Raw genomic sequence first — 16334 nt, forward strand, 5'->3', positions numbered from 1 at the left:
TTTAAGGGCTCTAGGTCCTCTCTTGAAGCACAGTTGGCACAGCAAGTGGTGTAACACCCACTGAAGGTGCAGCTTGATTGAGTGCATTCTAAAGATGCTCCTGCTAATCTTGAGTTGCATACAGGATCCTTCTGGCAGTTCTGGTGTGTTCTGCAGCTTGGGATTCTGACCTGTTAATGCAGGCATCATTACCAGGCTGTTCTCTCCTGCTTCTCAAACAGACAGAAAGTGTAGGTCTACCATGACAGCCTTGCTGTGTAGCTGGATGCTATTCCCTTAGTGGACACTATACAAGTTTGCTCTTGTACACTTGATGTTAAATAAAGTTAAGTTTGGGCTGCTAGGGATCCTGCTATTCCTGCCTTGCTCTAAATTCCTGGAAAGGCTTTCTATGCCTGTTACTTCTGGTGCTCAGAACAATGCATATCACTGTTCTTACTTATTTTGTGCTGTATTCTGAGGCAGAATAAGATGCTGCCTCAGAGTATAGCATAAAATAACTAAGAATAGTGGTATGCATTTCCAGTCTGCGTATATGTACCTGTCTGCAGCCAGAACAGGGCAATACATAATGATGATTGTGCAGGTTTGTCATAATTAGAGATAAAAATGACTGTGCTTGAAGACTTCTATGAGACTATGGATGACACTTAAGAAATGCTACACATCCATGGACATATCTGCAATGAGTTGTCGTTAGTTATTCATAACAAACTTTGTGCACAAAGTATATCAGTTCTCTAAGTACTTCTGTGACAGTATTTCTAGTTAGTCATTTAAGCTCTCAGTATCACCTTTCCATAAAGAGATCCATCTCTTGCATTCATCACTCTAACACAAAACCTTTCCTGACTTACTGTCAGGAAGGGTGGCTGGATAAAAGATTTTTCATGCCAGCTCTCATGATGACATGAGAAACAGGAGAATCAGACTGTGCTTTTGAAATGGTTTGAAATGAGTTATAGGTGCTTTAAGCCTAAATTTTAGACAACAGATCATTTTGGGGGAGGGGAGAGGGGAAATAGCATGGCTTCTAATCTGCATTCCCTCTTGCAGGGCTGAAGGTGTAATGAGAACAATGGCTCCTGAAAAGCTGCTGAAGAGTATGCCAATATTACAGGAACAAATTGATGCACTACTTGAATTTGATGTATGTATTGAAGCTGACCTAATATTAAAACTGGGCAGTGACTTATAAATGGTGCATTATTATGACCACATTTCACCTTGTAGGTAATGCTTTATTCATCATCCCTTAATGAGGGCCAAAAAATCCCCTTTTCAGTGTCCCACTGAGGTATTGTGGCCAAGGATGGCCCTTGCCCATATGTATGAATTGTAAAGATTGCACTTTTGGTTTTGTAGAGAGAGAACTTGGAGTTCCATCTTCTGCATCAGTGAGGAGGAAGAAATGGACAAAACAAGGAGACTGAACGCTCTCTTTTCTGTCTCTAGGCAACCAACTTCTTTTGGGGGGAGGGAAAACCCCATTAAAATACCACATGTACATTGTTTGGCTTCCTCAAAATCTTCATCTGGTTTTCAGATGTAAACTAAGTTGGCTAAAGTTTAATCTAGACTGTTCATAGAAATAAGTGTGTACAATATATTTATCATGTCATGAATGTTGGTGGGATTGTTTTTCTGACCTGAAGATAAAAACAGGAATCAGTTGTTGTAGGAGCCGCAGTGTAACATTTCAAAGAGGTTTTTGAAGGAATTGGTTCTTCTCTTGTTGCTGGGCAGCAAGATACACTTTGAGGTGGAAGGCAGAGCCCACTACAGCTCTCAGAGGAAAGGCTTTGAAGTACATCTCACTGTGCTTTGCATGCCTTAAATGGCATCGGAATTGTGATAGTGCTCTCAGAAGAGGAGATATTTTTAAGAAGAGAAAGACCTTTTAATAAATGAGCATGGATTTTCTTCCCAAGTTAATGTGAGAAAGGATCTTGACATCATTGGTCCAAATACATTATCTCATAGACTATTAAGTTTTTGTTGAGCTCTGCTGTAAACTGATGTCTTTTGCCCATTTCATTAAAACTGTAAACAGCATCTCTGCCTTCCTCTTCTTCATGAGAAGTGAAGGAGACAAGACTAAGATATTTACTGTTGATATGGGTACTCCTCTGCTTTAGGGGTTTGTTTTGGAGTGGTGAAGAAAGCAATCCTTGATCTGCTAACCAAAGCTTTTGTTTAGTGTCTTACTTAGCAGGAAAACTTCAGTGCTTGATTGTGTCTATGACCACCAAATACCTGGTGTAAGCCAAAATACTTGATTGCATTTGACACTTCTTTTTTAAATAACTGATCTTTTATTTGTAGGTTCATCCAAATGAACTGACAAATGGTGTCATAAATGCTGCATTCATGCTTCTGTTTAAAGATCTCATCAAACTTTTTGCTTGCTACAATGATGGGGTTATTAACTTACTAGGTGAGTAACCTGGCTTTTATCTCACATACCATACGTGAATGAAGAGCCAGTTTCAGATCTGCTTCAGTTTTTTTACTTAACTTTAATGAAAGTTACACCTTTCTTGACTCATCTAGTCTGAAACAAGAGAAAATTTTGAGCTGCACCCTCTTACATTAGTGTTCATCTGAGGCTGGATCATCACATGTCCTTAGAAGTGTGTAGATGGATACGTTAAAGACAGTGACCGTCTCTGTGCTTAAGGAAATGTACAGTGCTATGGGAGCATGCATAATATGTCCTGCAAAGTTAAAAGCTTTTGCATTTTTAAGATACCCACATTCTTCTGTTATATATTACAGAATCAATTAGGTTTGAAAAGACCTCTGGGATCATTGAGTCCAGCCTGTGAGTGTACATCACCTTATCACCATAAGATATCACCATGGCATTGAGTGCCGCATCCAGTTTCTCCTTAAACCCCTCCAGGGATGGTGGCTCCACCACCTCCCTGGGCAGCCCATTCCAATGTCTGATCACCCTTTCTGTGAAGAATTTCTTCCTAACGTCCAACCTAAACCTTCCTGGCACAGCCTATGACTATGTCCTCTTGCTGGTTGCCAGGGAAAAGATACCAACCCTCACCTGGCTGTAATCTCCTTTCAGGTAGTTGTAGAGAGTGATAATGTTATGTGATAGCCTTGTATTAAGTAATACACTCCTGTGTAATATTCCTGATCTGCCTGAAAGCATGACTGCCAAAACGGGATCCCCTCCACAACCCTACCTACTGTCAGCCTACAAAGTATAAAGGAGGCTGTGATCATGTTCTGAAGCTCAGGCAGCCTGGTGTGATCGCCAGCATGGGTTGGGCATAAAAATTCAGTTGAAATTTCACTGTCTACTGCTATTTAAAGTGTAAGTTCAGGTTGAAATATGTGGCAGCTGTGTTCAATAATGGACATAAATGGACTTTAGAGACCTACTTAAGTGAAAAAAAATACAGTGCTTTGGAGTGGAGACATTTTGGAGAGGACATGTATTAGTACATGTTTAAGTATCCTTAATGATTTTGAACTTTAGGTTGGGTAGCTACTTCACCTGCTTACATTTCAGTCTTTTCTTTAAAAAAGTGGTTGACATCACACACAATGCTGTGGCTAGCTGGAGTTCAATTTTATGGTCTATATAATTGTTTAGCAGCTCAGCAACCCCAACTTCTAAACTACACTAGGCAAGAGATGCCACTAGATTAATGTCCAAGTAGTAAATGGTAATGTAGTGTCATATTATTGACTTGTGATTTTTCTGAAAACGAGACTTGCTGATATAAGACCTAATGTAAGACATCTTAACTGAAATTTACCACATTATTTCTTTAGAGAAGTTTTTTGAAATGAAAAAGGGGCAATGTAAAGATGCTCTTGAAATCTACAAACGGTTTTTTAATAATTTACCACATTGTTTCTTTAGAGAAGTTTTTTGAAATGAAAAAGGGGCAATGTAAAGATGCTCTTGAAATCTACAAACGGTTTCTAACTCGAATGACCAGAGTATCAGAGTTTCTTAAAGTTGCAGAGGTAAGTGGCTTTTCGGTCTTCTGGAGGCTGGCACTTAAGTATTTTTGTGATTTTGTTTGTTTGGTGAGGATTTTTTGTTTGTTTTGTTTTTTGTTTTTAGCACCAAATGTAAAATATTAATGCACTTGTTAAGCATTGGATCCATCCAAATGGATCTGGATCTGGGATCTGCTTCTTTAGGTCTTGTAGTTAATCCTGTTTAGGACTTCCACATGTCTCCGTGGTGCAGCCAAACTCAGCTTTCCTGGTTAAATTAACAGATGACATGACTTCACATGTTCCATTATTTTTGAGAAATGCTATGATAAATGCATACTTCTAGGACGGGGTTGAAAAATTAGAGGAAGATTTAGCAATTGGGAACAGAAGTATGCAGATTTTTTAGGTCTGTTTTTTTAGTCTGTGCAGCCAAGTTAAGTGTAATGTGCGATTTTCCGTTTTGTTCCTGTTATCATCCTCTTATGTGGATAATAGGAATATTACATGGTTAATTAACTCCTTTGCTGGATTCTCATTTGTGGTGGTTGGCTCTTTGGCACAGGGTGCACATTTTCCATGTTTCATACTTCATTATAATGGGCAGTAGTAATGAGCTGAATAAAAAGTTTGTTTCTTTGCTAATTCACTTATCTGTGGAGAAGCCTGATAGACTCCTTGATGACTTGTAATGTCAGGTATGAATATTGAATATGAATATTGAATATTGAACTTGAGGGAATAAAGTACTTCAGAGATACAGGTCAGCTTTTTGAACAGGGGTTATAGTGACTCTGCTTCAGGATTACAACGTGCAGTGGAGCTTGCTCTTCTGCAAAAGCTGAACTGTCAGCCCCTCTGAAGAGCCATACCGCGAAGCAACAGGGCTATTAATAGAAGATTGCAGACTTAGACCTTAATTTGCTGTCCTCTGAGACAATGGTATATGACCAGTATATTTCAGTATAGAGTATGAGTTTCATGTGTGTGAAATCAAGCTCCGTTTTATTATCTTTTTATTTAAAATGGGTATTTAATTTGTGGGGGAAAAAAAAACCCAAAACACCTAAAAACTGCTGCAGGTTGTTGAAGACAGCTACTGGAAAGATGGACATGTCCTTTTTAACTTTGTAGTATTTTTCTAATGACAGGTTGCATTATAGCTTGAAGAGCAGTTGTACTCAAAATTAATGCCTACTGCAGTGGAATAATGCACTTAGATTTTACCTTTATTCTTTTATCTCCACAGCAAGTTGGAATTGACAAAGGTGATATCCCTGATCTTACACAGGTAAGCTTCTCTTGTGGTCTTTTTGGATTTGTGTAATAAATAAAAGTTCTCTGATTAGGAAAGCACACCAGGAATGCAAATGTTGGTGAATTTGTAGCAGCTAACATGCTGTATCTGCTGGTCTATTTTAAGTATCACTTGCAAATTGGCCTGTGTGCCTGGCTTTGTGTTTAATGTGATGAGAGTATTTACTTAGAGGAGGAGATCCATGCTGAGGAGTACACCTGTGGCAGTTTTGATGCCAGTAAAATTGGAACATAAGAGCAACCCAAACTACTTAGCAGCTGCAAACCCCAGCTGTTCATATAGTTTTTGTTCATGCAGTTTTTGATAGCCTCTTGAAAGCCTGGTTTAAATCAACATCAGAATAGTGTCTGTCTCAGTTAAATGCCACTTAAAAATTCTGAAAGTGAGACATTATGAGAAGGTGGAGATTATTAATCTTTGTGGATTTCAGATACAGTGGAGCTATAAAGTGTGGCCACTCTTTCAGCAGACAAAAGCAGCATGTGCAATACCAGACCTAATCTTGAAATAGCTGACGTAGTATCTTCCCCTAACTCTGTACCTCAGGGGCTCTTTTTTAACACAGTGCAGTCAGTGATGAAATAAGTCCTTAAACCAGGAGAAATCACTGGGAACCCAGTTAATGAAATAGACTTTATAAATTTCTGTGGCACTTTTATCTGCTTCTGCTTTTGTTGCACCAGCCTGTTCTGTGTCATCAGTCAGTGCTGCACTTGCTCAGTAGCACCTTAGTTACTGCTGCTGGATGGTCCCTCCCACCCCATGAGCCGACACTTTAAAACAGAACAGTTTTCTTGGAAAGAAGGGGTCTACAGTGATCATCTCATCCAACTTCCTGACCCCTTCAGTCTCTGCTCAGGCAGTCCCTCACAGCTGTGTTCTCCCAAAGGCTGCTTGGGACTCACTTGCCAAGGCCTGCCTGAAACATGCTATACAGCGTATGTACAAGACCTCAACAACGTATGTCAGAGAGAAATAAATAAAATGTGAATAATAAAACTGAATTTCAGCTAACATTTAGTACATAATTCTATGTAGTATCAATGGTAGACCTAAATTCCTATAGCAAGCCACGGCAATAGTCAGTAGTATTCTGCAAGAAGTTGGTTGACAGTCCGTGTGTACATACTCTGTAAATCTACACAGGTGGTCCCAGTAGTGTAATTCAAGTTGATAGTTGTCATCTTTGGACTTTATGCTTTGGCTGCAAAGTTTTGGAGGCTGAGAAGGCATCTTAGCAGCTAAAAATCTTGGCTTATTTTTATTTACTAGCACTTCCTAAGGTATGACAGTTCTGCCCCTAGTAGCTAGGGGCAACCCATATCTAAGGTTCCAGCACAATGCTGCCTGGTAGATTATCTAATGTTAAAGCAGTATCTAGAAGAAATTAAGCAATGTTCAGTGTTGCAAATTGGGTACCAGAGAGTATTTCCTTTCCAAATTGTTGCATCTGGGTAGAAATTTTCTGAAGCTTTTTCTCTGAGTTCTGTTTCATAGATAAGTTTTTTATTACCTTGCTGGTTTTTAAGAAACCTTTGACTAATACATTGCAAAACTATCTACAATGTCTAGAGGTAACTGCTAACAGTAATTCATGCAATCCTTTTTTTTTTTTTTACATAACTTTTACTTACATGTTAAAGTCTCACAACGGGTATCTTAAAACATAGCCTTTTTGAATATGTAGAAGTCTGAATCTCTCTGGATTTTTTTAGTTTGTTTTACCTTTCTTCTTTGACTTCCTGCTGGAGAATTCTTATAACTAGGTCACTTGTGTTTAACCAACTCTTATTATGCCCAAATGAATTAAAAGTTAAAAATATGCCTGTAAAAGCAACAAGGTCAAGATGTCTCTTCATTGCTTATATACATAGGACATATTTAAAGTCAGTGTGTCATTTAAGATTATTTTGAGCGTTTTAAATTTCTGGGTGTGTTAAGTTACTGGTTTTAGTGCTGAAATCAATATGCAGGCACTGCAGGTACACAGCTGTGCATTGGTACTAGCAGGTGCTATGCATCCTGAAATATCTGATTGAGCCAGCCAGCTGGTTTTTCAGTATAGGAGCAGTTGATAGGCTGTTTCCAAGCATCACAAACTGTCTTGATTGATAATTATGTCTGCCCTGAAATTAAAGATGTCATTTATGAAAAACATCATAGGTATTGTTGTCAGGAATTGTCATCGATGTGAAAGAGACTGATAAAGAGGATTCCCTGTTTAGAGACTGATGAGCTGATGAACTTGTAACCCTGATGAAATATTCAATTATTATATGCTACTGTGTCTCTCAAGGGTTTCTTCCCTGCTTTTTGATCTTCTAGGAGCCTACTTATCCAGCCTCTATTTTTATACTGGAATAGCTAAGCCCAGTGTGCATTCACAACTACATTTTCTATCTGCCATTGTAACAGCAAGTGCCTGTGGGTATTGACTGCTGACCGCAAAAAGTTTGCTTAAAATAAAACCTAACATCAGGGATGCCTGAAAAAGCCTAGTTTTTTAATAGACGTCTAAAATAGTAATCTTTCTGGACTTCAAGCTAGCTGCACAGTAACCTGTGCCAGGGTACCATTTTGAAAGCAGCTATAAGGTTTTGTGATGTTGGGAGTCTTGAGCCAAAGATAGCTCCTTCTAGGCGCTTTGGAAAGGACTTTGTTTTGTTTAGGCTGCAAATGCTTTCTAACCCTCTAGTCATGAAAGAGGTGTTAGGTGGTCTGACTACAAGCAAAGCTAAGTGTGATCTTGAACCTATGAATCATAAAATCAACCCTGTGGATGCCTGTGCTGTTGTCAATGTTTAACACTGATTTAAAGCATGATGAGCAGCACATCCTGGATTTAGGCTTCAGGTGCTCCGTAGTGGAAGTAAATGTTTTCTCTCTGCAAATTTGGATGCAGTAATATATTTTTAAAAACTGGCTTTGCCTGAATACTTCTAGCATGGAAATCCACTGTTTCCACACTGATGTAAATAAAGTAACTGCATGAGCACGCACATCGTGGACTTCAGGGAAGTCGGTGCTGGATTTCAAAGTATGGTTAGATCACTGCAATGCATTGAGGTGTGTATCTTTCTCTTCACTTTCAAGGCTCCCAGCAGTCTCATGGAGACCCTTGAACAACATCTAAACTCACTGGAAGGAAAAAAACCTGGCAACAAGTAGGTATATATGTTGTACCATGTATCTAAGCAAAACAGAGAGAGTGTGTGATTAGTTGTTTTAGGTTTGCCTCCCCCAACCTCCTTTTGTCCCTTAGCTAGAAAATAAGACCAGGCTTTTCCTTTCCTTTACAAAGTCATCTTAATGGCAACCTTTTCTTTAATTAATGGTGGTGGGGGAAACACACAGAACAACTAGATACTTTCCGAAATGAACTAAAATTACTTGAGGAAAACTAGAAGGAACTGGGGATTTGCGTGCTGCTAAGGCTTTTATCATCAAATATATTTCTTTTCTAATGGTTTTGCATCTTCATACTAGATACTTGCCATGGTTCAGTCTAGGAGGGATTAAGCTAAACCTCTGTTTTCTCTTTTACTTTTGCTATCCTTGCAATTTAGCGAAGGGTAAGTACATACCTTTACATATCGCGTGCTTGCAGGCAGGGTTATGTGTATTTTTAAAAGATTTTCTTGAACACTTAGGAATAGATATTTTCTTTGAGTTGAGCTGAACTGTTCTTCGCTTTTGTATATAGTCATTACGTTATTTTTTTGTCATTTCCATGATTAGAAAATCTGGAAATCATCTAATCTGTTCTATAGCTTCTAGGACTTATCCAATTCACGTAACTTATGGAATGAATGCTAGTTCAATACTGGTGCAACTTTATCTTCAACTCCTCCTTTCATCTCTTAGATCAAAGCAGCTCTAAAAATATGTAGCAGTATTTTCATATCTCATAATGAAAGCAAACAAATGCACTGACGTGCATTTTAAGTTATGATTAAGGCTCTGTCAGTTACTGTTAGTGTGATTTTTGTGCATGTGGGAGAACTTTCAGCTTGAGCTTTCCAACTCGCTGTTTTCATACTTTTCAATGTAGTTATTTTCAAGTAACTCTGGCTTTCTTTAAAAGAGAGCAGACTTTGAAAATTTGCTGACGCATCGTCAGAAGACTTATGTTAGATAACTGCTTCAGTACTGGTGGTGTTCTGCTGCTGTTGCATGGTTTTCTAATATGGTGACATCTTGCCCCAATAACTCTTTCCTGCTGGGCCCTGTAGGCCCCAAAGAAAGATATTTGCATGGATCTCTGCATTTCCTCCATTTAGTAGAGCTTATTTAAAAGGCAGAATAATCCTGTGATGGCAGTTAGCCTAAAATATTAATTTAAGATTTGAAGTAAAATTTGCATTCCTTGTCTAAAGTGCCACATAGAAGTTTGAAAAATGTAGAGGGCATGCAATTGAAGAGATCTTCAGAAAGTTTTCATGCTTAGGTTTTGGTCTTTTTGCAGGAGTTTTGATGACCAGAAACATAGTTTCAAAGCTGTACTTATCTGAAAACCCCCCTTTTTTTTCTAGATCTGGGGCTCCTTCTCCTCTGAGCAAGGTAAATACTGCCAGTTGCTGTACTAGATAATTCTTGTTCAGGTGATACGGTTTAGAACATTGTAAAGAGTTAAATTTCCATCTCTTAATCTACTTTTTAGACTTTGGCACCTAATTGACAAAATTTTATCTTTTAATGGCTTTGTAAATAGTGGCCCAATAAGAGCATGTCACTGATCTGAAGGGCTGCAGTGCTTGTATCAGCACCAGTCAGGATGCTAAGGAACTTCACCTGGATGTGATGATTGCTCCTTGTGAAAGCATAAAAGATACACATATTTTTATCTGAACAACTTCTTCTTTTTTCTTTTTTTCTTTTTTTTTTTTTTTTCTTTTTTTTTTTTTTTCTTTCACTCCACCTTAATTCTCATATCAATGAGAAACTTGCTCCAGAATATTTCTCCTCCAAATCTTCAAATCTTCACTCCTTCATTCCCTCTGCAGCTCTTTCGGAGGAAGTTCTGACTCTTTTAAAACTATGTTCATGTGAAAAGACAGGAAGAAATTTTTCATCCAGTATATCTATCTTCAGAAATGACCTTCATTAATGAGACTGCTGACTTTAATTTAAAGCAAGAGTTGCCAGTTAAAATACCTTGGTTTGAGTGTCAGATAAATTAATAAGCTGTAGTTCAGTAATAGTAGCTCCTGGAGCATTGCCAGGTGCCATAGCTGTGTCTCATAATGGGTTCTGTGGAGGAAAAACTCAATAAAATTATCTGAATCTAATGCAGGGGGTTCAATGCTCGATTCTAGAGAGAGCTCTTAAATTTTTTTCTGGAAAGTCCTTTACTAAAAAAAACCACAGCCAAACCAAATGAAAACAACAAAATACAACCCCCCCAACTCTCCTGTTTAATACGAGAGCAGTTGGTGAGAACTACATGATAGCTCAGAATGTGTTCTCACAGCTTTAACCACATCTTTGATGCACATGAGGGACTGGGACCATTATAGTCTCAAACCTTACTAAAGCTCTGAGGAGAGTCTAGAAAGCTTACACCCATCTGCTAGAGTTATAATGATGGGATGGCAGTAGAAAAACTCAGGAGAAAATCTCTTCAAATTTGCTGTTCTTTTTCCTTGTTGGAAGTGGTCAGAATGCAAACAGTACTAAAATAAGGACTAGTTTTCAGTTGTTAGGGAAAGGATCTCTCTAGCATGTGAGATGCTGTACCAAAGCTTACAGTATCTTTTAGAATTAAATTGACACTCTACAAGGTAACTTGAGTCTTCAGGTTCACAGAGGAGTTGCAATATACTCTCCTGGGTGTGTGTCCTTGCCGTACTTGAAGTATCTTTATCCAGAATTGGAGCAGCTAATGAAGCAAAGTCATAGGATGAGCTGTGTTTTGTATCTTCCCAAGGACTTAACCCTGAGCATTGTTGATGGCTCTTTAAACTCTCTTCTGGAGGTTTACAAACACACTTTTAACTGGTTTTTAACCATTTCTCTTCTGTCACAATTTCTGTGATTAGAGTACTGAGGTGCTGTTGCGGACAACTGTTTCATTCCATAGACAAAATGAAGAGTCTGACAGTTATAGAAACAACTCCTTAAGAATAAACCTTGTAGAATCCTTTTTCCTTCTTTGGAGTCACCTTGGGGTTTCTCAACTCTACTGCCATCTGAAAACGTAGCCCAGTCTCCTTAAATTCTTTCAGAGGAGAAAACAGCTAACCATAAAAAGACCTGATGTCAAAATTGAATTTTTAAAGTATGTGAATCTGTGCATGAGTTGGCTGGGGAGAAATGCTGGTATATTGAATGTATATTTAAAATATTTCTCCAGTCTTCTCCAGCCACAACTGTTACATCTCCTAGTTCTACTCCAGCAAAAACTATTGATACATCTCCTCCAGTTGATCTTTTTGCAACTTCATCTACAGCTGCTCCAGTCAGGTAAGTTAAAAAGTGTATTTGAGTTACTGAGCTTGATGTAGGTACCAATGTCATACTTGTAAGAGGAGGCTTCCATAAGAGGCTTTGCTTATTTTACCAGTAGTGTGTGTCAGTTTCCAAAGGGATACAGTATAGATCACAAATAAACTCTTAACAACAACAACAACAAACAACCCCAAAAACCCCAAAAAACAAGACCCCCCCAAACAACAAACAAACAAACAAAACCACGCACACAAAAAACCCACGAAAATGCTGTACAGAAACTTTTAATTGGATAAACTGATGTAATGTGCAAGTCCAGAGTAGTCTTTGCTGACCTTCAGAATTCTTTCTAAAACTGCTGAATTAAAATTCCCTTTTCTTTCTTTTCAAGTCAATTAATGAAGAAAAATGATCATGAACTTCTGAAGGTTAAAATAAAAAATAAGCATTTAACTATGAGAAAATCTGAACCTTGTTTTCAAGTCAAAACCAGAACTAAGCACTGTTGCTCATTGTAAAGAGCAGAAGTGATTGAACTGTAGAGATCTAAAAACTCTAACCTTGAACCAAGAGTCTGTAAGATGTAACTAATTTAAGTGTCAAGTGAAGAGTGTCACTGAAGTAAGAGCTTCGATTGTTTGTTATTTAAATGTTCTAGATGAACAAGATCTAGTTTCCTTAGTAAATACCTGACTGGCTTAACCCACAGAAGTTTTGCCAATTCTCTTCTACCTAAAGCCAGTTCATTGCCTGGAAACACAGGTTTCTTGCCTTCTGACATGGCATGATGAAATGTGGAAGTAGAATGGTGCTGGTTTCAGTCACAACAGTTATTTTCTGCTTTTAGGGACCACATGGAATTTTGAATTTTCTGTTTTGTGTGTTGTGGTGGGGTTTCTTTTGGTTTGGTTAGTTGGGTTTGGGTTGGGGTTTGGTGTTTTTTTGTTTGGTTATTGGGGATTTTTTTTAAAGAACTTTAAATCTCGTTGATCTGTTGCAGTGATGTTATCAGGAAATGGAAGTAAGTTAAGGTTCCCATCCTGGGTTGTAACATATTCTTGGGACTCACTACACTATAGATGCTTATGGCCACTGCTCTAATCCTAAAGCCTGAAACAAATGTCTCTATTCATCCAAACTAAGATTGATTCCTTAATCAAGTCATGACATTTAAAAAAAACTTGATTAAAATGGACAAATTCCTCCAGTATTTAATGTCTTTCTTCCTTTTCTTGGCAGCTCTTCCAAACCGTCCAGTGATCTTTTGGATCTTCAGCCAGATTTTGCTGGTACTGGGCAGGCAGCTCCAGCACCTGCTCCTGCGGGCGCTGCTGCTGCTCCTGCTGCTGCTGGAGGCACTTCATGGGGAGGTAGAGAAACCTCACTATCAGCATCCCTTCTTGCAGTCTCCATCTTCTTGCCTGGCTGAACTGAAATCTGCCTCTTTGCTAGCACAGGATGTTCCCAACTCACTCCCAGGCTTCTGCTGACCTGACAGCCAGGCATCCCTCTGCAGCACAAGGCTACTTCTTCTTTCCAGGGATATGCATAATAGTATAAGCTGCTTATAAGGGCCTGACTGCAAAGCTGAGGGAGCCAGGATTATGTGACTAAAAGTGAGCAGGAAGGGGATGGATGAAGATGAGCAGGTAGGGTAGGCACTTCAAAACAGAAGAACCAGAACTGCTTATGTGCTTACTGGCAAGGTGGGGGCAGAAACCAGCTCTTCTGTTCCTGGAGCGAAGCCCACAGATCAATAGGAGGAGGAGCAAAAATAGCTTTAAAAAACAAAAATGCGTGTAAAGCAAATGGTGGCAATTTAGTTCTGCTGCAAGTGTGATTACCTCTGATAAGCCTTAACATATTTTAATAAAGTGTCTTCCTAGTGTGCTTAGAATATTAATATGGAAATATAAGTAGAGGGCTAACTGCTTTCAAACGGGAATAACTAACCAGCTCTCTGAAATCTGATCCTGTTGTTCCAGGCAGCAGAAGCAGCTGGTGATCTGGAGGACTACGGTAGATGTAGGCAGTGCTCACTCTTGTCCTGTTAAAACAAGGAATTAGGCCTGTAAATGTGATTTAATTTACACAGTTGTAAACCCATTGTGGTGTAATCTTAAGAGATCCTGTGTGGCAGCTTAATGAACTCATCAGCCCTCTCCCGGCAGGAATGCAGCACTGAGTCATGCTGACTCTGCTGTCAGTACTCATGCTGGGTGCTGGTGGCTTCTGCAGTCCCTACTTCTGTTCTTAGTTGTAGTTCATTAAAGATGACATTGTATTTCAGCCACTTCATTATGACATGGTAGCTAGGGATGTGATGTAGACGTTGTATTGCATATTCCAATTTAATCTTTTGAATTAATTTTTTTTTCCTGCAAATGTCAATTTTATTAACAGAAAGATAATCTTAACCCAGACAGCAAGACCAAAGAGTCATCTATTTTTGGGTGCCTGTGACTAATTATTCTGCAGTATTTTGACTGCATCTTATTAGTCTTACTTTGACATTGCCAAGCACTGAATATAAACTTTTGAGATGTTTGAAAGAGCATAAAAGAGCTGACTTGTTTAAACAGTTGCTCATTCCTGCAATAATAGAAATACAAATAATTAGCCCAGTAATATTGTAAAGTATTGATTTGCATAGAAATTGAAAGCTGATTTGTTGGGGTTTTTTTCTTTTTGGACAAAACGTCCATAGTTTGGAACTTTGGTGTTTTTATTCTTCTGAATTACTAAGAACTTTAAAATTGACTAGTAATGCACATAGTCTTACTCCATGACAGGAAAGGACAGCTAGCTATCTTCCAATGGCCAGAATTGTCACTGCCTTCATCAAATATACTTCAGTCTTATCTTTCCAAATAGCATGTCGGTAACTTAGTAAGCTTCAGCTTTGTCTGCTTTACTGCTAGCAGCAGTCCAGATATGATGACTTATTATTGCACTGGCATCTTGCCTTTTTTTTTTTTTTTTTTTTTTTTTTTTTAACTCTCTGAAAGAATAAAAATATTTCATCTGGAGGGTAGGGCAGTACTGATGCAGATCCCTGAATGCAAGCTAGTGAGCTCTCCATTACTGGAGATTTTTCAAGACCTGACGAGTCTGAGCCGTGGCTGACCTGATCTGGTTTTGGGAGCACTGTTGTTCTGAGCATAAGGCTGGACTAGATGACCTTCCTTCCACCCAGGACTTTTGGGAGGCTGTGTAACCATACCTCCCTGCTACTTGAGCTGCTTATTCTTCTGGGCTACAGCAAATTCATGTGGGAACTCATGAGAAAATAGCACTAGAGGGAGGAAGCTGAAGAAGTGCTGCAATTCAGGAAAGCCAGGAAAATGTGAATATGAAATACTCTATGTTGCAGCATCAATACATATCAACAATAAACAATCCTGCTTTTCTCAGTCTCACTGGCAGTGTAGATTCTGTGTATTTTGGCATATGCTGTATATTCAGTATAGTGGAATATATTTGGGGTTATGTACAGTACACTGTATATTTTGTTGTATACCTACTGTTTTTCTGAATACACAATATGTCGTCTAGCAAATGAATTATAACTTGTGAAAATCTGCACTTCTGTGCTGTCAGGAGACCATCAAGATAGGGTAATATGGTGCCTGCATCATATTGCAAGAATAGACAGCCATTTAGCAGGTAGAGTAGACTATAGTATTACAAAAAATACAGTAGGTCAAAGTCTGCATCTTTGTGAGGTTTTACTCCTGGATATAAAAGCAAACTGACTTGAATTTCTGCTCTGAACTACCTTACGGTGTGCCTTAGAACATGGATTTGCTAACAGTGTTGTTACTTCAATATTACTCTGCTAAAAACCACTGTTTTTAATCATTCCCATATAAATACTAAATGTGGATTGCTGTGCTGGATAATTATAATTTTACTGTATTGAGTTCTATAACATAACTGAATAACAAAAAGGCATTAAAGACTAAGCTAATAGAACTTAAAAGTTTGCCAACAGTTATTTATTCCAAGTCTAGCTGTGAGACATTCACCTGGTGTGCAGTAATGGGATACCAGGGTACTGCATTTTTAATGTACTGTTCTGCTCTTTCAGAATGGTATTTTGACTTAGTTCAGCTTGTACCGTCAGTCTCAAGTAGAGCTCGCCCAAGGAACCAGTTATGAAAATTGTAAAAAACCTAAATTTAGGTTTTTGCTGCCTTCTTACAAGTGTTGTAAAGTAAAGACAGATTTGTAAAGATGGGCCTGTGCCTGCTCAAATCATTTTGCTTCCAAATGCTGACCCACAGTAAAGCATCAGGACTCTGCTTGCTGTTTGCTGTGGATCAGATGAACCCATGACCCTGTTATGTGTACAAAGAATCTAGGAGCAGCACTGGAATACTGGTTAGTAAATAGGTAGTTGCTGAGCTCAGACTATCCTAATTACAGAATAAAAATTTAATAGGACAAACTCATTAGTTTTCACATGTTTTTGTATCTCATAGTGGATTTTTATGTAGACAAAACTGTGTTCGAGTTCAATCTGACTGATCTTAGGGGACATCAAATCGAAGGAAAGTCTGTCATTAAAGATGCTTCATTGGCTTCCAGAAGCAGT

The 16334-nt window shown here is 38.6% G+C and overlaps 1 protein-coding gene across 1 annotated transcript in view; it reads left to right on the forward strand.

Moving 5' to 3' along the window:
- The window catches only part of SNAP91 (synaptosome associated protein 91), a 64330-nt gene that overhangs the window by 22912 nt on the left and 25084 nt on the right, over window positions 1-16334 (forward strand). Inside the window, exons 6-13 of the mRNA XM_066179613.1 lie at window positions 1057-1150; window positions 2326-2437; window positions 3890-3996; window positions 5222-5263; window positions 8384-8454; window positions 9823-9850; window positions 11643-11752; window positions 12977-13107. Of these exons, the coding sequence (XP_066035710.1) occupies window positions 1057-1150; window positions 2326-2437; window positions 3890-3996; window positions 5222-5263; window positions 8384-8454; window positions 9823-9850; window positions 11643-11752; window positions 12977-13107 (695 nt within the window). The remainder of the gene's footprint in view (window positions 1-1056; window positions 1151-2325; window positions 2438-3889; window positions 3997-5221; window positions 5264-8383; window positions 8455-9822; window positions 9851-11642; window positions 11753-12976; window positions 13108-16334) is intronic.

The sequence above is a fragment of the Chamaea fasciata genome, unplaced genomic scaffold (genome assembly GCF_029207755.1).
Source record: "Chamaea fasciata isolate MVZ Bird 193981 ecotype frontalis unplaced genomic scaffold, bChaFas1.0.hap1 SCAF_3, whole genome shotgun sequence".
Classification (NCBI taxonomy): domain Eukaryota; kingdom Metazoa; phylum Chordata; class Aves; order Passeriformes; family Sylviidae; genus Chamaea; species Chamaea fasciata.